At 44.4% G+C, this 25256-nt stretch overlaps 1 protein-coding gene across 2 annotated transcripts in view; it reads right to left on the reverse strand.

Moving 5' to 3' along the window:
- Positions 1-25256, reverse strand: part of nol11 (nucleolar protein 11) — a 44067-nt gene that overhangs the window by 16206 nt on the left and 2605 nt on the right. For both annotated transcript variants that reach the window (XM_070857882.1, XM_070857883.1), the window contains exons 3-13: positions 24283-24339; positions 20222-20370; positions 19325-19382; positions 17153-17294; positions 15069-15266; positions 11608-11684; positions 10746-10869; positions 10066-10166; positions 5902-5979; positions 4734-4918; positions 806-931 (exon numbers count right to left, since the gene is read on the reverse strand). In XM_070857882.1, coding sequence (XP_070713983.1) covers positions 806-931; positions 4734-4918; positions 5902-5979; positions 10066-10166; positions 10746-10869; positions 11608-11684; positions 15069-15266; positions 17153-17294; positions 19325-19382; positions 20222-20370; positions 24283-24339 — 1295 coding nt within the window. The remainder of the gene's footprint in view (positions 1-805; positions 932-4733; positions 4919-5901; positions 5980-10065; positions 10167-10745; positions 10870-11607; positions 11685-15068; positions 15267-17152; positions 17295-19324; positions 19383-20221; positions 20371-24282; positions 24340-25256) is intronic.

Here is a 25256-nt window from a genome sequence, read left to right on the forward strand (position 1 = left end):
ACAAACTACTTCAGTAATCTTCAATTACAATTCTCATTTTGAGGTTAATTGCAAGTAAAGAAGCTGATAAAATACATTTCCTGGGCAAAGAGCTGTGCTCACTTGACAAACAGCTGCTCAAGTTCAGGCTTGTGAGAAACTCCCCGCCAATGTAAAAGTACCTGGATTGGCAATGTGGGGAACTGTAGTGTGAACCTGGCGCCTTGCACTCAAACACAGTAGCATCAGCCTCTAAAAGTTGTTTTTTTGGGTCCATAACAGGCCAAAAGGAGACCACAAAGACCCATTCTTTACATGCAGGTGGTGATACAAGGAGAGCTTTTTTTCTGAGCGCAAGGGGATTTTCATTATATATATACATAAATATATATATATGCGTGCGCTGAGACATCGCTCATTAAATGCACTTTAATGTATCCTGGTTATATTGGAGCAGAGAACCAGCTCAGAGGTATAACTGGATTGACCGTCTATGCGCTATTACAGACGGCCAAGTGCATGGGTAAAGGAATAGCTGTGTAAATACAGCACTCCCAGGAACCCCAGTGCTCTTGCTATTGAGAGTACAGTAACCTCAGTTAAAAATAATCGTATTAACTGCTTTCATGAGATTTATTAAGCTTTACACATGCAACAAAACTTAACTTCCCAAACGTAGTTTGCTGAAGTTAGTTCAATAGGAACTAATTATTAAGTCAGAGAACCTGTTAATGTGACAATTTAATGAAACCGTGCTTAAACAACACTTGTTCAAATTTAACGTCATGTATTGTCACGCAGCAAAATGCCACCGCTGAATACTTACCTGAGGAAAAACTTCAAACAAGCGCACGTAACAGCCTCTGGGATATCAGGGAACTGCCGAAGACAGAGCTGCAACAGGGAATAATCTGCTTTATCCAACGCAACGGCTACCAAATCCGGACATAAGCTGAAAAACAATTTATAGTTTTAGAGGACTGCAATTGTTCCGACAACAGACTAAAGCCTCAACCCCCATCAAAGCTGACCACAGAAAGACACAGTGCTTTGGCATCCCCACCTCCCCCCGTCTCTCGTGGATGGTCTGCCCCAATAAATGTGGTTAAGTGCCAAGGAATTTAGAGCTGGTGTAAAAAACACAAACTGGGCTTGGCCCTTGCTTAACACGGGAAGTAATCAGCTGAGTACTATTAGTACGTTGAGAGTTAAGACTGGTTTTGTGTGAAAACTTTGCATTCCAAAGTGTTGTGAATTAGATGTGTTCAAAACTTTATGGTGTTTTGATAAAGTACATAGGGAGAAACGGTTTCCTCTTGCAGAAGGGTTGGTAACCAGAGGACACAGATTGAAGGTAATTGTCAAAGGAGCCAGAGGGAAGAAGAAGATTTTTTTTTAAACGCAGCGAGTTATGGTGACCTGGAATGCACAGCCAGAAAGGGTGGTGGAAGCAGATTCAATAATAATTTTCAATAGGGAATTGGTTAAATACTTGAAAAAGGAAAGATTTGCAGGGTCATGGAGAAAGAGCGGGTGTGTGGGGCTAATTGAATCGCTCTTTGAAAGCGCTGACACAGGCACGATGGGCCAAATGGTCTAATTCTGTGCTGTAAGATTCTATGATTTGAATGGAGTATTTCTGACACACTTGCTGGCTGCACCACTATCGCTCTTTTTCCACAATGTGGAGGGGCCAGGAGCTGAAATGTTATCAGGTTACTATTTGTTGGACGCAAAGGGTTACTGCAAATCACTCAACTTTGTCAAAGAGAAACGGGTTCTACATTGCTCCCACCCAGAATGCCCTAACCCTGCCCTTTCTTCGCAAGCAGTGGTCCAAGGTCTCCATGAAACACCCAGTAAATTGGAAGTTGGACTGGTGTTAGATTGTGCCCGATTCAAGAAAAGTGGTTTAATCACACCCGACCCACTCACGGGTTGTGGCACACAGATCTGGCTATAGCTCCTAAAAGTCAAGGCATTCCTGAGTTGAAGTATCAGAATGGAGCAGCCCTTCCCCTATCCGTTCTGGTATCTGGCTATAAGCATTAGAATGCTATCTTTCACTCTTCATCTGTTAGAAAAAACATAGAAACATAGAAACTAGGTGCAGGAGTAGGCCATTCAGCCCTTCGAGCCTGCACCGCCATTCAATGAGTTCATGGCTGAACATGCAACTTCAGTACCCCATTCCTGCTTTCTCGCCATACCCCTTGATCCCCCTAGTAGTAAGGACTTCATCTAACTCCTTTTTGAATATATTTAGTGAATTGGCCTCAACTACTTCCTGTGGTAGAGAATTCCACAGGTTCACCACTCTCTGGGGGAAGAAGTTTCTCCTCATCTCGGTCCTAAATGGCTTACCCCTTATCCTTAGACTGTGACCCCTGGTTCTGGACTTCCCCAACATTGGGAACATTCTTCCTGCATCTAACCTGTCCAAACCCATCAGAATTTTAAACGTTTCTATGAGATCCCCTCTCATTCTTCTGAACTCGTGAATACAAGCCCAGTTGATCCAGTCTTTCTTGATATGTCAGTCCTGCCATCCCGGGAATCAGTCTGGTGAACCTTCGCTGCATTCCCTCAATAGCAACAATGTCCTTCCTCAAGTTAGGAGACCAAAACTGTACACAATACTCCAGGTGTGGCCTCACCAAGGCCCTGTACAACTGTAGTAACACCTCCCTGCCCCTGTACTCAAATCCCCTCGCTTTGAAGGCCAACATGCCATTTGCTTTCTTAACCGCCTGCTGTACCTGCATGTTAACCTTCAATGACTGATGTACCATGACACCCATTATCTCGTTGCAGCTTCCCTTTTCCTAATCTGTCACCATTCAGATAATAGTCTGTCTCTCTGTTTTTACCACCAAAATGGATAACCTCACATTTATCCACATTATACTTCATCTGCCATGCATTTGCCCACTCACCTAACCTATCCAAGTCACTCTGCAGCCTCATAGCATCCTCCTCGCAGCTCATACTGCCACCCAACTTAGTGTCATCCGCAAATTTGGAGATACTACATTTAATCCCCTCGTCTAAATCATTAATGTACAATGTAAACAGCTGGGGCCCCAGCACACCACCCATTTATCACTGCCTGCCATTCTGAAAAGTACCCATTTACTCCTACTCTTTGCTTCCTGTCTGCCAACCAGTTCTCAATCCACGTCAGCACACTACCCCCAATCCCATGTGCTTTAACTTTGCACATTAATCTCTTGTGTGGGACCTTGTCGAAAGCCTTCTGAAAGTCCAAATACACATCAACTGGTTCTCCCTTGTCCACTCTATTGGAAACATCCTCAAAAAATTCCAGAAGATTTGTCAAGCATGATTTCCCTTTCACAAATCCATGCTGACTTGGACCTATCATGTCACCTCTTTCCAAATGCGCTGCTATGACATCCTTAATAATTGATTCCATCATTTTACCCACTACCGATGTCAGGCTGACCGGTCTATAATTCCTTGTTTTCTCTCTCCCTCCTTTTTTAAAAAGTGGGTTACATTGGCTACCCTCCACTCCATAGGAACTGATCCAGAGCCTATGGAACGTTGGAAAATGACTGTCAATGCATCCGCTATTTCCAAGGCCACCTCCTTAAGTACTCTGGGATGCAGACCATCAGGCCCTGGGGATTTATCGGCCTTCAATCCCATCAATTTCCCCAACACAATTTCCCGACTAATAAGGATCTGTTACATGAATTAGTTTCACTCAAGGCTCCAGGGATAGGCAGACTCTATCTGACCTCTTGCTCTGTGAAAGTGTCAGTTTTCCCTTTCAGAATGTGTTCTGTTGCACCTAATGATTGGGGCTGATGATGATTTAGACAACTCCCGCGGCACCCCTTCCCCCCTTCTCCCTGAAATCCACTTCATCAGCCACACATCTCCAGCTCAGGCTCCGCAGCAGCAGAATTGCCAGCTGATACTTTATTTTATTGGTGCTGTGATGGTATTTGTGCAATAGTAAAAGAGTGCTAACGTCACTACCCATTAATTATACACTGCCTATAATAAAACAGAAAGTGCTGGAAATACTCAGCAGGTCAGGCAGCATCTGTGGAGAGAGAAACAGAGTTAATGTTTCAGCTCGCTGACCTTTCATCAGAACCTTGTCAGGTCATCGACCTGAAGCATTAACTCGGTTTCTCTCTCTGCAGATGCTGCCTGCCCCGCTGAGTATTTCCAGCACTTTCTGTTCAGATTTCCAGCATCCGCAGTATTTTGCCATTGTACTCTACTTAGTTGGGAATAAATAGAAAAAAATAAACATGTATCAGGCAGTGAAACAGTGATTAGAAGCAGCGCCAGCAGAATATAAATCGCAGGGGATGTCGATATATGGGATGAGTAATTTGTACACCACAAAAATGAAAAAATTCAACATAGTTCAAATGTTTTCCTTTTAACACAAGTATGTCGAAGTGATAAGACACAAGTTCACGACTGTATCCACACGCTTGGCCATGTAGGAAAGTAACAAGTGGAGACCAGGTACTTTCCTCGGGCAGTCTGTCTTCGACAGACACTTTCAGATTGGTATTTCTCAGAAGCAGGTCACCTGTATTCTTGGCCCTGGTGCAGTGAGGTCCAATTGGGAGAAAAAGCAGTAGATAACGAGTTAAACCCCAATAAACCTGGCTTATTGCTGAGGCGTATCATTAATCTCAAAAAGGCCTGCATTTTTGGTTTTGGGGAAAAAAATATTTGCCTTATATTCAAGAGTGAATCCTCACCTGTAAGAAAGCATGCGTGTCTGTACAAGCTTCACTAGTACGTTCTGGGGGTAGAACGTCACCTGCGTCTTACACCGGCTTACCAGCATTGCAGCAAACTGCGCAATAAGTAGCTGAGCGTTGGGTCTCTGCAGGTTACTCAACACATGCTCCAGTTCGTTATCTATTGTCTCCTTTGTACCAGTCTGTGAAATAATAGAACGTCATAAATTAATACGGCTAGTGACAATTAAATGTCTAATCAGGAGTAAGATGTCTTCCTCAGCCAGGGTAATGCTGTGCAGCATCAGTACCAGTGCAGAAAAAATGGCTTTACAGTAGGCAACCTCTGGCCATGTTTTCAGCAATATTCTCCGTGACCCAAAATGTGCACTGTACAGAAATTAGTGGTTTTAAAATCAGGATGGAGTCAATTGTAGGGATTGAGGGAAGTGTCGCAATTAGCACAGCTGAACAAAATATATGAATTGGTTGGTAACTTTATTCAATAACTACATCCCTTCCCCAGTTTAATATTCTACAGTATTAACTCAGTATTCAGGGTGTAAGGTTTAATTGTATTCTAAATGGATTTGAATAAAATGATTAAAACACGAAGATTTTCAATTTAAAGTGACTACCATTTTTCATGCACACACACAAAGGAACCGTGAGAGAAACAAGAAAGTAAATTAATTTTGCACTCTATCTAATTAATACATATACCCAGCCCATTCTTTTTCTTACTAAAGATATTTAATCACAGTTTTATTATCCAGAATACAGATACTTATACTAGTCCAAATAGAATCTAAACAGGTTTTCGAAATCTGCAACCTGTCAGACTGAGTTTAATTACTAACACAAGAAAAGATAGCAAATATTAAGTATTACAAGCTCATGGAAAAGTTGTTCATTGTTGCTGTCATGATTGAATACGGTAATCAGTAGTTAGCGGAAGGGACGGCTGCAGCAGCAACACTGAAGCATCCATATTGTTTGTGGTAATCAGAATGGAATATTGTTCATGTAAAGAAATGCAGCCCCAGCGCACTGCCCTGAAAATGTTACGTTTTTTAAAAAACACACATCATGCGCACCAATAATGCTCGGGCGGGGAAGAGGGAGAGAAAGCCACATAATGTAACTCGATGCTGGGACAAAATTTGTCTTTAGATCTTTGGTTTACCTTAATCTCACTTAGGAACTGATCCAGAGAGACAGGCTGTGACTGGGTGCTCACAATCTGACTTCTTCTGCTCCTCAGCTGTAACGGAAAATTTAAGATTAAAAAAAGATCTGTAACAAGAATTTATTTTCACATGCGAAACCTCAAGTTTTCCCTTACTGAGCCTTTCCACTAGCAGACAACACACCTGGAAGTATACATTATAAATGGACTAATTAAATTGCACATTTACAAATACTGTACAGGATCTAAATTAAGTTGTCACGTGTTCTCAAAGAAAACTTCCATTGTGTTTAGAATTCTGCAATCCTTAATATTTTGCATATTGCACAGAATGTATCATAAGTGTAAATTGGGACTGGCAGTCCCATATAGTAATCTTTTACCCCTTGCCCTGCTCTTTAACTTGTGCCCAGGAACAACTTGCGCAATTTCATTTCCCTGTGGGGTAGCACTGAGCCCCTGCTCTGAAATCAGTCAGGGTCAGGAAGCAAAGTGAAGCCACATCCGATCAACACATTGCAACAACTACCTAAACACAATGAGTGCATCCCTCATCAGCACACCGACAACAGATTGAACACAAAAGCAACAAGCTTGCAGCGACATGCAGTACAATCAGCAGCACGGCAACCACTGAATGTGACTGGCCATTTGCTCATGTGCAAGAGAATAGATGTAAAATACTCATGTGACAGCAACAGTCTAACCAAGCAACACAAACAGGGAAGATTTAGGTTTTATTTTATAAAATGTTGATACATCAACAAACACAGCTGCTTCCACATACCACAGTGCATGCATGATGATCATGATGATTGATGGCCAAGAATATTTCTCGTGGACCAATGCTTGGGATTACACTCCCCACAGCCTCCTTAAAGGCTTTCATGAGTACATTTCAAAACGTCTCATCGGAACACAACACTCCCAATATTGCAACTTGCCCCGAGCATCAACCCCACATACACCAGTCCTCCTGTCAATCCTTTATATTACAATTTTTGCAAGAGTTTAGTGGCTGTAATATTGAACTTTAGTCTGCAGAACCCCTCCACCGTTGGTGTTAAGTGGTTAGTGTCGACTAATCACACTGCCACCATCAGTTCCATAATCAATGCCTTTATTAGCCGAGGCACAGGATACAAGAGCAGGGAGCCTGAACTGTATAAAACACTAGTTAGGTCACAGCTAGAGTACTGCGTGCAGTTCTGGTCACCACATTACAGAAAAGATGTGATTGCTCGAGAGGGGGTGCAGAGGAGATTTACGAGGATGTTGCCAGGACTGGAGAATTTTAGCTATGAGGAAAGATTGGATAGGCTGGGGCTGTTTCCTTTGGAAAAGCAGAGGCTGAGGGGAGACCTTATTGAGGTGTATAAAATTATGAGGGCCCTAGATAGAGTGGATAGGACGGACCTATTTCCCTTAGCAGAGTGGTCAACAGGGGGTATAGATTTAAAGTAATTGGTGGAAGGATTGGAGGGGAGTCGAGGTGAACTTTTTTCACCCAGAGGGTGGTGGGGGTCTGGAACTCACTGCCTGAAAGGATGGTATAGACATTTAAAAAGTACTTGGATATGCACTTAAAGTGCTTCAGGGCTAGAGACCTATGCCAGGCCTAATTAGCTTCTCTGCTCTTCCCGACCCAAACATTATCACATTACCCAGCCTTTCTGTTCTTAAATGATCCGAGTCTCCCCTCTCCAGAGCTTGGCAAATGTTGAAGACCCAGCCCATTAGGCTGTTTCCTCTCCCCAGCGTGTAGCCCAGTGCTCTCCAATACATTATAGTCACATGTGGCTGATTGGGGATTCAGAAGTGACAAATTGCATTTCAGATTAGTAAATTAAAAAAGAGACTAACAGACACCATCGCTGTGCATTTGGTCTCAATACTCATTAGCACAGCATATGCAAGTGTATTTTAATCGTTTTGTGCATTTGATGGTAAAATTGGAAGATGAAAAGCAGAGTATGGCAGTATTTTTTAACCGTTCAGAGTTGTTTAGCTCCTAGTAGATGCTTTTTTATTAAATATACACAAAGTACTTTTATCTGTATTGTGCAAGTATGTGTAAGGCATTTTTTTACTAAAATTAGTGCATGGGGCTAAAACAGTGTTACCCTTGGCCACACTTGTGGCTAGTCAGTAATTCTAATTGGACAACACTGGCAGAGATATATCCCTGCTCCAGCAGGTCCAAGTAATACAGTGACAAAAGAGGAATGAGACAGAAAACAAACAAGTTCAAAAAGTAAAGAAATAAAACGGGAGATGAAAGTATAGTAGGTCCACAAAATAAAAAGCATACACAGACGAGCAGAAGCCAAGTAAGAAACTTATAGAAAGAATGAGGTAGAAAAAAAAAAGGCAAACTGTGCGAAAAGCTCGATAGACACAAAAGCGTCAGCCATACGCAGAGGGACCGGTGAGAGGGGGGAAGACGGCAAGAGAGAGGAGTGGGGGGGGGAAGGAGAGACGGAGAGTGAGAGTGAGAGAGAGAGAGAGAGAGAGGGACACACCCCGAGAGAGAGAGAGAGAGAGAGAGAGAGAGAGGGACACACCCCGAGAGAGAGAGAGAGAGAGAGAGAGAGAGAGAGAGGGACACACCCCGAGAGAGAGAGAGAGAGAGAGAGGGACACACCGAGAGAGAGAGAGAGAGAGAGAGACACCCCGAGAGAGAGACACACCCCGAGAGAGAGAGAGAGAGAGAGGGACACACACCGAGAGAGGGAGGGAGGGAGAGACACACACCAAGAGAGGGTGGGAGGGAGACAGAGACACACACTGAGAGAGGGTGGGAGGGAGACAGACACACACACCGAGAGAGCGAGGGAGGGAGACAGACACACACACCGAGAGAGGGAGGGAGGGAGACAGACACACACACCGAGAGAGGGAGGGAGGGAGACAGACACATACACTGAGAGAGGGAGACAGACACACACACCGAGAGAGGGAGGGAGAGAGGGAGACAGACACACACACCGAGAGAGGGAGGGAGGAAGGGAGACAGACACACACCGAGAGAGGGAGGGAGGGAGACAGACACACACACCGAGAGAGGGAGGGAGGGAGACAGACACACACACCGAGAGAGGGAGGGAGGGAGACACACACCGAGAGAGGGAGGGAGACACACACCGAGAGAGGGAGGGAGACAGACAGACACACACACCGAGAGAGGGAGGGAGGGAGACACACACCGAGAGAGGGAGGGAGGGAGACACACACCGAGAGAGGGAGGGAGGGAGACACACACCGAGAGAGGGAGGGAGGGAGATACACACCGAGAGGGAGGGAGGGAGACACACACCGAGAGAGGGAGGGAGGGAGACACACACCGAGAGAGGGAGGGAGGGAGACACACACCGAGAGAGGGAGGGAGGGAGACACACACCGAGAGAGGGAGGGAGGGAGACACACACCGAGAGAGGGAGGGAGGGAGACACACACCGAGAGAGAGAGGGAGGGAGACACACACCGAGAGAGGGAGGGAGGGAGACACACACCGAGAGAGGGAGGGAGGGAGACACACACCGAGAGAGGGAGGGAGGGAGACACACACCGAGAGAGGGAGGGAGGGAGGGAGACACACATCGAGAGAGGGAGGGAGGGAGACACACATCGAGAGAGGGAGGGAGGGAGACACACACCGAGAGAGGGAGGGAGGGAGACACACACTGAGAGAGGGAGGGAGGGAGACACACACCGAGAGAGGGAGGGAGGGAGACACACACCGAGAGAGGGAGGGAGGGAGATACACACCGAGAGAGGGAGGGAAGGAGGGAGACACACACCGAGAGAGGGAGGGAAGGAGGGAGATACACACCGAGAGAGGGAGGGAAGGAGGGAGACACACACCAAGAGAGGGAGGGAAGGAGGGAGACACACACCGAGAGAGGGAGGGAGGGAGGGAGGGAGACACACACCGAGACAGGGAGGGAGGGAGGCACAGCGAGAGAGAGAGAGAGAGGGAGAGACAGAGAGATAGAGGTAGAGAGAGAGGGAGATAGAGGTAGAGAGAGAGGGAGCTAGAGAGAGAAAGACATGAAGAAAGAGGGACACATTTTCTTTTTCTTTCTAATTACAGACGATCAACTGGTCAACTGTTCATTCATAGCAAAGCACACCAAGGCGAATGTGAAAGCAGGTGCTTACATTTCTCCTGGGTTCCGGTTCAGTAGAAGTTTGTTGCAGCTCATCAGGCTGTTGGTCATTAAGCATTGCGTTCCAGTTCAATACGGTGGAAATAGCTTTCACTTTTGTGGAGAAAAAGACAAGAAGCAAGCTGCAGGGGTACACTGTTCCTATCAATTGTCAAATGAATTTAAACTAAATTTGGCTGGCTAAGTGTACAATGCACGTATATATTTGAACGAAAAAAGGGAGGGATCCTCCCTCCAGTACCCGTGATTCAATGGCTGTGGAGAGCTTTGAGATAGCCTGGTTGTGTGAAAGGTGCTATATAAATAGGCAACTTTCCCTTTATCTAGCCCAACTGACTATTCTTCACACTCTGTATAGGCTTACAGTTGGAGGGCAGGCTACTTTGACACAGAAGGTGCCACTGTCAAGGCTGGCTATATCCTCAAACACACATACACACAAACAGGAACAGGGACTGTCCAATTTTCTTCCTCTGCAACCCAGGGTCAAGGAGACAAGTTGAGTGCAGCCACTGTTGCCCTAGCTCAAAATCAGCCTGTGGGCACAGGCCATTTAAAAGCAACTACAATACAAAATATTCTTCTATTCACAAGTACAATACAAAATGTTAAAATGGTAAAAATTGAAAAATAGTGTTCAAATTTTGTATACTTTAAACAGTGGCGACCTACCTGTAGGATTTGGCTGTTTGAGTTTGCCAAGCACAGCTGCCAGAGAAGAGGTTTCACACGTAAATGGGATCACGGTCAATACCTTTCCATGAGGCACAAAGAGTTTCCCACTGTAACACCACAACTGAAGAATAAAAGATACAACTTTCAACAAAATCACGGCCCAAAAAACCTGTGATTCTGACAAGACCTTCTCTCACCGCCGTTGTTCCTAACATTTCCCACTGCCAAAATATACCCCCCCCTCCCCACACCTCAACAGGGTGGAACGGTCCACCTGGACACCACACTACTTCTTGGTCGACTCATAAGAAGTACAAAGTCCAGGGAGGGATCCCACTCCCATTTCTCCACCATGTCCCGAGGACCTGGGCAAGAACATTAAGCACACAACCAACCCTCTTTCACGAGATGCAAGTGCCGATGCCTGCAATACATCGATTACAAGACGACCAATGATTGAACCATAAAGGAATTTGGGGGGGGGAGAAGGGAAAGCGAGGTTCTCCGCTTTAAGAAACCATGGCGTGAGCTCTGAAAGTTGATATTGGAGTTCAGGTCTCAAATACTCCCGCGATGGAAGCCAAATACAACATGACCATTAGACAGGGCCAGGATTGGCGGAGACAAGCCACCCCAGGAGTAACCCTGCATTGAGACTGGAAGTGAGGAGTACTCGCCAGTTAAGTCATCACTGGGGTCGTTCTACACATAACAGTATCTATTTAGATGCCTCCAATTAGTAATTTTAAAGGATAAAACAGTCTAGGCAAGACAGAGATTATTGGCATACAGGTGCTGCTCTTAACATTCAGCGGAATTAAGTCTCTCTAAATTAAAGGCAACAGAGAAAGCAAGGTACCTGTCCACAGCTTCCATCTGGGAACTCCTTCCACGCCTGCAGTGTTTGGAACCTTGTATTCCAGACACTCAAAGAATCTGAAAGAAAAATGCAAATACACTTCTTTACCGCTGCCTAACGTACTAATCTCAGTCACCGCCTTTCAGCTCCAGAGAACAGCTCTTTTGAATTCAGCTGAAATGATCTGACAATGTTACAGACGAGAGCCTGGTGAACTCGAAGTGCTGCAATCTGTACAAAGCCTGCAGCATAAAACTACCCAAAAACAGCTCACGGCTGAGTCTCGGGGACAACGGATCAAGGACTATGTACAGGAACTTGGGGAGAAAATAAACCAGTTACCTAACTTCTAGAAATACATTTTTAATTTCCAAACTATCAACCACGAAGATCCACCGATAGATCAGAAATTTAACTGCAGTTCAATCCCATTGTAAATACCGTGAACAAACTCCCAGAGGGGAAAAAAGTTAAAAAGGTGACATTTCTCAGCATCATCTGCAGCTCATTATAGTCAGTCATTTCACAAGCCCGAAGGACATAACTTTCCACTAGTGTTTTTTAAACAATTCTGCACAAACGGCAGTTAACAGAAGAGACGAGACATTCGTACCTTCTTGAGAATAACAGATTGTGGCGTCAGCTAGACTTTCGAAGTTATTTTCTGCCGTGCCCCAGATGGATCTGCTACATTGCAGCTGTCCAAAGCATCAGCCCAGTCTCAAGATCTACTGACAGCATTCCCAGACCAGCTGCCCAGACCAGCCCAGGCTGACTTCACACCTATTTTTTCTTTCACTTCTCAGCTCTTTAGACAGAGACATTTAAATTGACACCTTGGCCCAAACAATTCTCAGCTGATGAATCATTCCTCCTCCATGTTGAACACCACTTGGAAGAAGCACTAAGAGCACTAAAAGGCACATAATGTACTCTGGGTGGGGGATTTTATTGTCCACCACCAAGAGTGGCTCGGTAGCATCACAACTTACTGAGCCCTGAAGGACAGGGTTGCCAGACTGGGCCTGCAGCAGGTGGTGGTAGAATCAACACGAGGGAAAAACCTACTTGCCCTCGTCCTCACCAATCTACCTTGTGCAGACGCAGCTGTCCACGACAGCGTTGGTAGCAGCGATCACCACAAAGTCCATTTGGAGACGAAGTCAAGTCCCGTCTTCACACTGAGGACACCCTCCATCGTGTTGTGTGGCACTCCCACCGTGCTAAATGGGATAGGTCCAGAACAGATCTAGCAGCTCAAAACTGGGCACCCATGAAGCGATGTGGGCCATCGGCAGCAGCAGAATTGTATTCCACCACAATCTATAACCTCATAGTCCGGCACATCCCTTACTCTACCATTACCATCATGCCAGGTGACCAACCCTGGTTCAATGAGGAGTGCAGAAGAGCATGCCAGGAGCAGCACCAGGCATACCTAAAAATGCAGTACCAACCTGGGGAAGTTGCAACATAGGACTGCATGCATGCTAAGCAGCGGAAGCAGCAAGCTATAGACAGAGGTAAGCGATCCCACAATCAACAGATCAGATCAAAGCTCTGCAGTCCTGCCACATCCATCGTGAATGGTGGTGGACAATTAAACAACTAACGGGAGGAGGCTCCCATGAATATATCCATCCTGAATGATGGTGGAGCCCAACATGCAAGTGCAAAAGACAAGGCTGAAGCGTTTACAACCATCTTCAGGATGATCCATATCGGCCTCTTCCTCCCGAGGTCCCCACCATCACAGAAGCCAGTCTTCAGCCAATTCGATTCACTCCACCTGATATCAAAAAGCAGCTGAGCGCACAGACACAGCAAAGGCTATGGGCCTTGAAAACATCCCAGCTGTTGTGCTGAAGACGTGCTCCAGAACTAGCCGTGCCTCTAGCCAAGCTGTTCCAGTACAGCTACAACACTGGCATCTACTCGACAATGTGGAACACTGCCCAGGTATGCCCTGCCAACAAAAAGCAGGACAAATCTAATCCAGCCAATTACCGCCCCATCATTCTACTCTCAATCATCAGCAAAGTGATGGAAGGTGTCATCGATAATGCTATCAAGCGGCACTTACTCACCAATAACCTGCTCACCGATGCTCAGTTTGTGTTCGGCCAGAACCACTTGGCTCCAACCTCATTACAGCCTTGGTCCAAACATGGACAAAAGAACCGAATTCCAGGTGTCGAGTGTGTGACTGCCCTTGAAATCAAGGTAGCATTTGACCGAGTGTGGCATCAAGGAGTCCTAATAAAATTGATGTCAATAGGAATCAGGGGGAAAACGCTCCATTGGCTGGAGTCATACCTAGCACAAAGGAAGATGGTTGTAGTGGTTGGAGGTCCATCATCCCAGCCCCAATACATCGCTGCAGGAGTTCCTCAGGGCAGTGTCCTAGACCCAACCATCTTCAGCTGCTTTATCAATGACCTTCCCCTCCATCATAAGGTCAGAAGTGGGGATGTTCGCTGATGATTGCAGTGTTCAGTGCCATTTGCAACTCCTCAGATAATGGAGCAGTCCATGCCCGCATGCAGCAAGACCTGGACGACATTCAGGCTCGGGCTGATAAGTGGCAAGTAACATTCATGCCACACAAGTGGCAGGCAATGACCATCTCCAAAAAGCGAGAGTCTAACCACCTCCCCATGATAATCAACGGCATTACCATCGCTGAATCCCCCACCATCAGCATCCTGGGGGTCACCACTGACCAGAAACGTAACTGGACCGGCCACATAAATACTGTGGCAACCAAAGCAGCTCAGAGGCTGGGTATTCTGCGGCTCATCTCCTGAGTCCCCAAAAACCTTTCCACCATCTACAAGGCACAAGCCAGGAGTGCGATGGAATACTTTCCACTTGCCTGGATGAGCGCAGCTCCAACAACCATCAAAGCTCGACACCATCCAGGACAAAGCAGCCCGCTCGATTGGCACTCCATCCCACCACCTTAAACATTCACTCCCTCCACCATTGGCGCACCGTGGCTGCAGTGTGTACCATCTACATGATGCACTGCAGCAAGTCACCAAGGCTTCTTCGGCGGCAGCACCTCCCAAACCCGCGACCTCTACCATCTAGAAGGACAAAGACATCAGGCGCATGGGGACACCATCACCTCCAAGTTCCCCTCTGAGTCACACACATTCCTAACTTGGAAATATATGGCCGTTCCTTCATCGTCACTGGGTCAAAATCCTGGAACTCCCTAACAGCAATGTGACATGGATTGCAGCGGTTCAAGAAGGCAGCTCAGCACCACCTTCCCAAGGGAAATTAGGGATGGGCAATAAATGCTGGCACTGCCAGTGACGCCCACATCCCAGGAACGAAAAAAAAAATTCTGGCCCTGAGCAGCAACCACTATCTTCCGACATTGCACATTTCCACTCGTACACCTTGAAAGTAACTTTTTCTGCCCTGCTCTGTAAACATATTAGTATCCGTACCTTTGACAGTGCACTGAAGGGAATGAGGAGCTCCTAACACAGCGATATGAGTCTCATCCAGGACTAGGACAGCAGCACGGTCTAGAGAAGCATCACAACTTGGCAGCTTTAGCAGTAACGACTGTGGCAGGACCTGCTCTTTCTCAGCTGAATTCAGGTTTAATGACAACTGCATCTTGTAAATACAGCCACTGGAATCTGAGGCAAAAGAGGGGGAAAAAAGTTTCTGTTAAGGGTAAGTCAACTGCATATAATTTAAATTTAAAAAAAAATACACACTACCTTTAGAGGAGGTTGAGGGGAGATTTAATTGAGGTGCATAAAATTGAGAGAGGCCCAGATAGAGTGGATAGGAAGGACCTATTTCCCTTCGCAGAGAGGTACATTATCAGGGGGCATAGATGTCACAATTGGTGGAAGGATTAGAGGGAATGGAGAAGAAATGTTTTCACCCAGAGGGTGGTGGGAGTCTGGAACTCACTGCCTGAAAGGGTGGTAACCTTCATCACATTTAAAGAGTACTTGGATACGTTGTAATCTACAGTGCTATGGACCAAGAGCTGGAAAGTGGGATTAGGCCGGATAGCTCTTTGTCGGACAAGATGGGCTGAATGGCCTCCTGTAAAATAAATTTCTGATTCTAGGCATATCACGAGTTACTCCACCACTGGGAGAAAAAAAACTATACCGACTGGATATCTAAGCAACCTCGATACTGAGTAATGAAAGAATTCTATTTCCACACAGGGGACACAACATCTGCTGCTGCAACTCACTTGTGCCAGGTGGATGTGGGATGTGAATGGTTTCATTTGGATAAAACAACGGTCCCACAATTGCCTGGTTTCTGCAGCAGACAAGAGTGGTACTAATAACAATCTCTGAGAAGCAACCGTTGCCATTTCACTAGTATTTGATAAGGAGTGCAAAGTTTGGGACATGATGCAATCTTGTGGGATTCCAGATTGTCTCTGCAGCTGGACTGAAATGGCATCTTGAGCATCAAACAGAAAGTGTCGAATAAATACCGAAACCATTTGTCAAAAAAAAAGTTTTAAAAATGGGCAGCAATGAAATACAAAATATCTGCAGATAAAATAGCTACACGTAAATATCAACAATTGAGAAAGTAAACAGTCTCTACCTGCGCCCCGTTAGTTGTGAAGGGCACGTGTACTGATGAACTAAGGGATAGATGGGGGATAAAAATGTTCTCGGCTTCCTCTCTCCCCAGTCAATCATCAAACATATCATCAGTGTTTGAAAACACAATTTCAACTGATTGAATGCAACCCATTTTAACTTGATTGAAGGTTTTATTGATAATTGCCTCATGACAGACCCGCAAGTTAGTTCGGCAACAACAGTTTTCTCAACTGCTATGTAGCCTGCAGCCTGTTTTTTGAAAGGTGCAGTGACTGTAACTAATACTGACGGAACAGCAACACTGAACCACGTTATCGCCTTGGAATTAATCCCATTGTTACACTGTGACTTATTCAGTTATCTGTTGACATTTTTAGCATCAAATCAGTAGCCCGTGCTGCACTTGCCTTCAGAGCATCCAAGGATGGGGCTTGATCACACGCTATTTGCGATGGTTCCAGCATTATGCTGTCAGCTACAGCCACCCTAGTAACAGAATGAGCCAAAGGCATCTCCCACCAGCAGACATGTACTGGGTAACTGTCTGTAATATATCCACAAAGCGTTCCAATTTCACCTGAAATTTGAAGCCTGTCTACCATACTCTGGTCCAATGTTGCCCCAAATTTCAGCAGGGCACTGTAGGTATTAGACAGAAGGTTTGTCTTTTTGTGCGAGCAGTGCCAGCATTGCAAAACCATTATTTTCAGTACAACAATAGTTTGAGGAGCCTAGAGTATTGCATTTGTTGGCAAATGCCTACTACAAGCACACACACACACACGGTTGACTATCAAATATAGTATGCACACATTCACTGTCAGCTATCAAAAGATACGTCAGTGCGAAAAATAAATACATTAAGGTCATTGTTGATTTATAAAACCACACACTTTCATTTAGGTCACGTGTAATGAATTGGATAGAACGCAACTTACACAAACACATCAGGACGGTGCCCGCTTGTTCAAGGGAAAGCACAAAGCTCAAAGGATGACCATTCTCTTCTGTTGAATCCAATTTAAATGTGTGCTGTACATTGGGGTTTAGCTTCTGTGCATATAGCTGGAACATCCCATCCTATAGATAAAAACGATCTTTCAACCATTAAAATATTAAGAACTCTACCCCTGAAAACAATAAACCCGTATCAAGTCAGCACCTCCCCATCCCAACTGAGGGCAAGTGATTGGAGTGTGGAGAAAGGTAGAAACTAGTGTCGAACCACTTAAATTGCACAACTATCCCAATTTTGAGAGATTTGATCATTTCCTCGAGTTGTTTTCTCCCATTTTCCCCAATAGGTTTCCATAGACATTGCACCATTCGTACTTAGAACTTCGACAGACAGCTTACTCCCAGTTCTTTCCCAACATCACCTGCAAACTGGTTGCTAGAAAGCGTGCAAGAGTGAGCTACGGTGGCCTCCTGAGAATATGACAGGGTAGATGCAGGGAGAATGTTTCCCCTCATGGGGAAATCTAGAACTAGGGGGCGTTGTTTCAGACTAAGGGGTTGCCCATTTAGAACTGAGATGAGGAGGAATTTCTTCTCTCAAAGGGTCATAAACCTGTGGAATTCTCTGCCCCAGAGAGCTGTGGAGGCTGGGTCATTGAATATATTTAAGGTGGAGATATAGACAGATTTTTGAGCGATAAGGCAGTGAAGGGTTATGGGGAGCTGGCAGGGAAGTGGAGCTGAGACCAAGATCAGGTCAGCCATGATCTTATTAAATGGCAGAGCAGGCTTGAGGGGCCAAATGGCCTCCTCCTGCTCCTATTTCTTATGCTCTTATGCAATAGCCAGGCCTCAATTCAGAGCTTCCCCACAGTGACTTGGCTCATATTAGGGACAGTACTCTCTTATCTCAGCATTCTGTGCTGCTTCACATCAAACAATTAAAAACAAATCTTGAAACAATTCACTGATACTACTGATGCTAAGGCACTTGTCATATCTCCCTTTCACACCGCACAACAACAACTTACTGGGAACAGGGACTGCAGCTGATAAATTAAGCGTTTAGCAATTAATAACTTAAAATTACTAAAATATATACCCCATTGTTTAGCACACAGCTATATCTATGTGATAGAATAAATCTCAACATTAGAACAGTTCAGTCATTTGACAGTCTGAAAGAACGCTCAGTTTTAAGATATAACATGATACGGCATTAGAGTTCAAGGTGGTTACAGAAAAAAAAACTTACTGGAAAAAATTGGTACGAGAGAAATGACCCATAAAAAAAAAGGCAATATTCTTTTAAATTGAGAAACCGGTGAAGGGCCAAGGCTCTCAGTTCAGGCAGGGCATCACCGAGGAGGAAAAGAGTAGCAAAGACAAAATAAATTCAGCAAGTGGCGATGAGGCGACAGCAAGCCTTGGGTTTTAAAAACTGGCAGGTTGTAAGGTGGTGGTCCTGGGAAAAAATGAGTTCAAGTTGGGATGGCGTGATAAGTCTTCATTTCAATAATATGAAATATGCTCAAATGCTGGAGTGGGGTTTGGCCCCACAACCTTCTGACTGAGGCATGAGCACTACCAAGCCGACACTAGAGGTACAATAGGAAGACTGACAGGAGACCTCAGTGCCCAGTATCTTATAAGGAGTTTGTCATCAACAAATGAACTATTCTGCTGATGATCATGACGTACTCAATTTTTATTCAAACTAGGGAATTAAAAAAAAAGTATTCTCGGGATGTGAACGCCGTTGGCAATGCTGACATTTCTTGCTCATCCCTAGTTTTACTATGAAGGTAGTGGTGGACCCTCTTCTTCAACCGTGTGGTGAAGGTTCTCCCACAGTGCTGTTTGGTAGGGAGTTCCGGGATTTCGACCCAGCGACGGTTAAGTAATACCACACATGTCCAAGTCAGGATGGTGTGTGACTGGGAGGTGATGATGTTCCCATGTATCTGCTTTCCGTCCTTCCAAGTGGTGGAGGTTGCGGATTTGGGAGGTGCTGCCAAAGAAGCCTTGGCGGGTTGCTGCAGTGTATCCTTTGTATGGTACACACTGCAGCTGCGGTACACCGGTGGTGGATATTTAAGCAAGCAGATGAGGTGCTGATCTAGCAGAATTAACCCAGCGTACTTCCTGCATACCTTTTCAGTGACAAACAATAGAACAGGGCTTCCAGCTTCCAGTAAAGTGTCACTCCACCTACAAATAAAATGGATTACATATTTATGTCAACACTTCAGCAAACAAAACAGTTACATCACAGTTATCAAAAAAATATATTCAAGAGCAAGAGACCTATAAACAAATTTAAACAGTAGTTATCTAATCTCTCAGTCAGGTCACTTTCCAAAATAATTGCAACTTTGATTGATGGTTTATGATATCACCTGGACACAAGATTATATTACTGCCTTGTCATTCACTCAGCGGTGTCCATTAGCAGCTGCGAATATTAAGGAATGGGGTAGGAAGGAAACTAGGGATGGGCGAAGGAGGGAGGTTGTTAGGTGATTTGATTTCTGCAGGGGCAGCAATTGGGTGCCAGTCAGCAGCAACAACTCTAAGCTAGGGAAGAAGTGGAAAAGAATAAATTCAGGATTTCTGCTTCTGATTGCCACCCAGTGATAATGCAGCTGCGTTTGATGAGGATGTTAAGCTTGGCTGGATGCCCCTCACTGTTGAATGAACTAATGGTACTTGGGCGAGTCAGCAGCAGGCTGTTGGCTCCTGGGGAACCACACCCTGGCTGAAATTAGCAAAGTTAGCACTGACTAAGAATCCTCGTATGTTTGGCCCAGTACCAATCTACCCAGGATCAGCAGGGCCGAATTCTCAGCCATAATTTATCTTCTCATCAACCTCTCTCCAAAAATACAAGCAAGTCTGAATCATTCCCAATTATATCAAGTTTCTCTAGAAAAGAATAAAGATATGAACATAAAGTGAACTAGAAGTTATGCAAAGAAGTTTTTTTAAAAAATCCTCACAGACAGCAATAACAATGTACTATCTTGTTCGATACATCTAATGATACTAACCTGATGACTTCGTCGTTTGACAGGATACACTCGATTTCCTGCTGTGGAGCTGACAGAAGGGCATCAAGTTGTCTTACGCCCCCTCGCTCGAAAAGCACCAGAGGCTCTGTATCAGGCAGTGTGTGTATCTGGTAGATATCAGCTGCTGACTGAAGTGCATTGGAAGCAAGAATCAGATGGATTAACATCGACCATTTCCTTTGTAACTATTTCCTCTTGGACATCACCACAAACATCTTTCCCAAGTATAACTGAAAAAAGGGAGCTATGATCAAACTGTGTCTCCAATCGTGCCTCGGTAATATGATTGGAAGCAAAAAGACAACAGCACGAACTTACAGCAGGGTATAAAGAACAAATGAAAACAAATTAACATATAAAGCCAACTCAAAGATTTGTATATAACCAGGGATACAGTAAAGTGAATCCTGCTCAATTTGTTATTTTCTGTCGCTGGGGTAGTTTCTCTATAAATTGCATTTCTTTACTTTTTAAAATAATATAGTTTTTTCTGCCAAGGTTAATTGCATACTTTCCATTCCTGGGGAAGTTTTTCTAGCTTGAAATGACTGTCATTACGTTCTAAATTATGACACAGTAATTTGTATGTGCGACACAGGAAGTGAGTGCCTGTGTGTGCATTTAGAATATATTCAATATATTATGAGTGCATGTACTTCCTGTCCGTATAACTTGACTCATAGTTACATTTTTGTTACACATTTTGCATTAACTTTTTCCCATTATAAATTCCTATGTCAACACTTACAATAGGTTTGGGCATTGGGGGGGGGGGGGGGGAGGGGAGGGGGAGGCTGTCAAAAAAAGTGCAGTACAAATAGTTACTACCATAAATCCAAGTCTTTTTTTCCTTTACCAACATGTTTGATATTACTGGAGCCCAGAATCTTAGGTTGCTCCACGTTGACACCCGGTGGACACAGACCATAACTTCATGCTGCCTTAAATGCTACAGTCAAGCAGCAGCTTTTGTGTTAGCAGCTGGGGAGTAACTACAGTTCAATATTACTAATATTTTAATATTATTAAAAGTTTTATATTGAAACCCCTACCACAGAGCCATCTACAGGTGTAACATATTGCAAGTAAATCTAATCTAAAAGTGTTAGGGATGCGTGCAATAAAGGTACAGCAGTTATCATGGGCGACTTGAATCTACATATAGATTGGGCTGGTAGCAATACGGTGGAGGAGGATTTCCTGGAGTGTATTAGGGATGGTTTTCTAGACCAATATGTCGAGGAACCAACTAGAGGGCTGGCCATCATAGAATGGGTGATGTGTAATGAGAAAGGACTAATTAACAATCTTGTTGTGCGAGGCCCCCTGGGGAAGAGTGACCATAATATGGTAGAATTATTTATTAAGATGGAGAGTGACACAGTTAATTCAGAGACTAGGGTCCTGAACTTAAGGAAAGGTAACTTCGATGGTATGAGACGTGAATTGGCTAGAATAGACTGGCGAATGATACTTAAAGGTTGATGGTGGATAGGCAATGGCAAACATTTAAAGATCACATGGATGAACTTCAACAATTGTACATCCCTGTCTGGAGTAAAAATAAAATGGGGAAGGTGGCTCAACTGTGGCTAACAAGGGAAATTAAGGATAGTGTTAAACCCAAGGAAGAGGCAAATAAATTGTCCAGAAAAAGCAGCAAACCTGAGGACTGGGAGAATTTTATAATATAGCAGAGGAGGACAAAGGGTTTAATTAGGAGGGGGAAAATAGAGTAAGAGAGGAAGCTTGCTGGGAACATAAAAACTGACTGCAAAAGCTTCTATAAATATATGAAGAGAAACAGATTAGTGAAAACAAACGAAGGTCCCTTGCAGTCGGACTCAGGTGAAGTTATAATGGGGAACAAAGAAATGGCAGACCAGTTAAACAAATACTTTGGTTCTGTCTTCATGAAGGAAGACACAAACAACCTTCCGGAAATACTAAGGGACCGAGGGTCTAGTGAGAAGGAGGAACTGAAGGAAATCCTTATCAGGCAGGAAATTGTGTTCGGGAAAGGAAGTGGCCCTAGGAATAGTGGATGCATTGGTGATCATTTTCCAACAGTCTATCGACTCTGGATCAGTTCCTATGGACTGGAGGGTAACTAATGTAACACCACTTTTTAAGAAAAGAGGGAGAGAGAAAAGGGTAATTATAGACCGGTTAGCTTGACATCAGTAGTGGATAAAATGTTGGAATTATTAAAGATGAAATAGCAGCACATTTGGAAAGTAGAGACGGGATCGGTCCAAGTCAGCATGGATTTATGAAAGGGAAATCCTGCTGGACAAATCTAGAATTTTTTGAGGATGTAACTGGTAGAATGGACAAGGGAGAACCAGTGGATGTGGTGTATTTGGACTTTCAAAAGGCATTTGACAAGGTCCCACACAAGAGATTATTGTGCAAAATTGAAGCACATGGTATTGGGGGTAATGAACTGACATGGATAGAGAACTGGTTGGCAGACAGGAAGCAGAGAGTCGGGATAAACGGGTCCTTTTCAGAATGGCAGGCAGTGACTAGTGGGGTGCCACAGGGCTCAGTGTTGGGACCCCAGCTGTATATAATATACATCAATGATTTAGATGAAGGAATTGAGTGTAATATCTCCAAGTTTGCAGATGACACTAAGCTGGGTGGCGGTGTGAGCTGTGAGGAGGATGCTAAGAGGCTGCAGGGAGACTTGGACAGGTTAGGTGAGTGGGCAAATGCATGGCAGAAGCAGTATAATGTGGATAAATGTGAGGTTATCCACTTTGGGGGCAAAAACACAAAGACAGAATATTATCTGAATGGCGGCAGATTAGGAAAAGGGGAGGTGCAACGAGACTTGGGTGTCATGGTTCATCAGTTATTGAAAATTGGCATACAGGTACAGCAGGCGGTGAAGGCGGCAAATGGTATGTTGGCCTTCATAGCGAGGGGATTTGAGTATAGGAGCAGGGAGGTCTTACTGCAGTTGTGCAGGGCTTTGATGAGGGCTCACCTGGAATATTGTGTTGAGTTTTGGTCTCCTAATCAGAGGAAGGACGTTCTTGCTATTGAGGGAGTGCAGCGAAGGTTCACCAGACTAATTCCCGGGATGGCAGGACTGACATATGAGGAGATACTGAATCGACTGGGCCTGTATTCACTGGAGTTTAGAAGGATGAGAGGGGATCTCATAGAAACATATAAAATTCTGATGGGACTGGACAGGTTTGATGCAGGAAGAATGTCCCCGATGTTGGGGAAGTCCAGAACCAGGGGTCACAGTCTAAGGATAACGGGTAAGCCATTTAGGACCAAGATCAGGAGAAACTTCTTCACTCAGAGAGTTGTTAACCTGTGGAATTCTCTACTGCAGAGAGTTGTTGATGCCAGTTTGTTAGATATATTCAAGATGGAGTTAGATATGGCCCTTACAGCTAAAGGGATAAAGGGAGAGAAAGCAGGAAAGGGGTACTGAGGGAATGATCAGCTATGATCTTATTGAATGGTGGTGCAGGCTCGAAAGGCCGACTGGCCTACTCCTGCACCTATTTTCTATGTTATTAAGACAAGTGACAGAGGTTTTCAACATATTTTGAAATTGAATGTTTTGATCCACCTATCATTTTAATATACAATCGGTGTGAGAGAGGACATCTTACCTTCAATATTGCCTCTTATTCAAATAGAAAACATTTCACTGTTCTCAATATCACAGAAATTTAATTTCCAAAATAATATGGGTAAAATTCAAGTGCTTTTAAATGCATTTTGTACTGCAGAGTAAATAAGCTACCTGTCTCACTTACAAAATAAGGAATCCTGCACCTCCTGTATGGAATTGTGCAATTTGCCTAACCATTAGAATTACTTCATAACTCACTTGTAAATTAGACTACAATCCTCAAGGACACCACACATTGTGTACAACCCAGGGGGGTGTTGAATCTTTTCCAGATATACTCATTCCTGATGATAAATATACTTTAGGATGTTGAATTACATTACCTTGCTTTGTATTCTACTTCTGGTAAAGTGAACCCATGTGATTCTGAACCTACCGTTGCTTTAAATGTTTTTTCCAGATTGACATCTTCATCCTTCCATATCCTTAAAACCTGGAAGGCAACGAGATGAAAAACACAATGAAATGGATCGACCGCAACTGCAAGCAATTTGACTGGAATTAGTTCCTTTTTTGTGCACGTTTCTGCTCATGAAAACGAGCTGAATGTCGGGGCCAGTCATTCTTGGCACCCATTATCAGCATTAAGCACTGGGCTAGGTGCAGAGTCAATGATGCCTCAACGACCCTGCGTCAAATCTTAAAACAGCAGTAACCGCATCATGGTGAAGGGCCCCCACATTAACCACCACAGTGGTCTCACTGATATTGCCAATTTGCACCAAATTATAATTAGTTTGTATTATGGACCCATGGTCACAACAAAATAATGCAAACACACATCACAAAATATCCCTGTAGTTGGCAGAGACACAGAGCTTTCACCCCATCTGTCCAGCTTGGATTTGATCCTGGATTACTGATCCAGGAGAGGGGAAAGACACCTACTTTGGAGTGGCCTGACCATGGCTTCACTTGGAGAGCGAAAAAATGCAACCAAATAACAGATCACATTGCCCCAAATCAACAAAGAGAACATTGAGAAAAAATAGGCATTCATCGTGGATGATGAAATCCTATATGTGAGCAAGAAACAATAAAGGCCATATGAAGAATTGAAAGGGAACACTAAATATATTTTAAAAACTGCAAGTTTACCAAATTTCTATTTCAAATGCTACAGTATCCATTTGCAACCAGAAGTAACCTCCATTTTTTTTGATTACACATCTGTGAAGCGCCTTAGGACGTTTTTCTACGTTCAATTGCGGTCCCTCAAAGCGAGGATGACTTGCTTCCACGCCAAAAAGGAATGAGTTCACAGGTGTTTCAATAACCTAATATTCCAGATCCCGAACTACATCTTGGAGGGTGGAAGATGCCTGTGCATGGATTTTTTTTAACCTTGTG

Source organism: Pristiophorus japonicus, chromosome 16, assembly GCF_044704955.1.
Source record: "Pristiophorus japonicus isolate sPriJap1 chromosome 16, sPriJap1.hap1, whole genome shotgun sequence".
NCBI classification, from domain to species: domain Eukaryota; kingdom Metazoa; phylum Chordata; class Chondrichthyes; family Pristiophoridae; genus Pristiophorus; species Pristiophorus japonicus.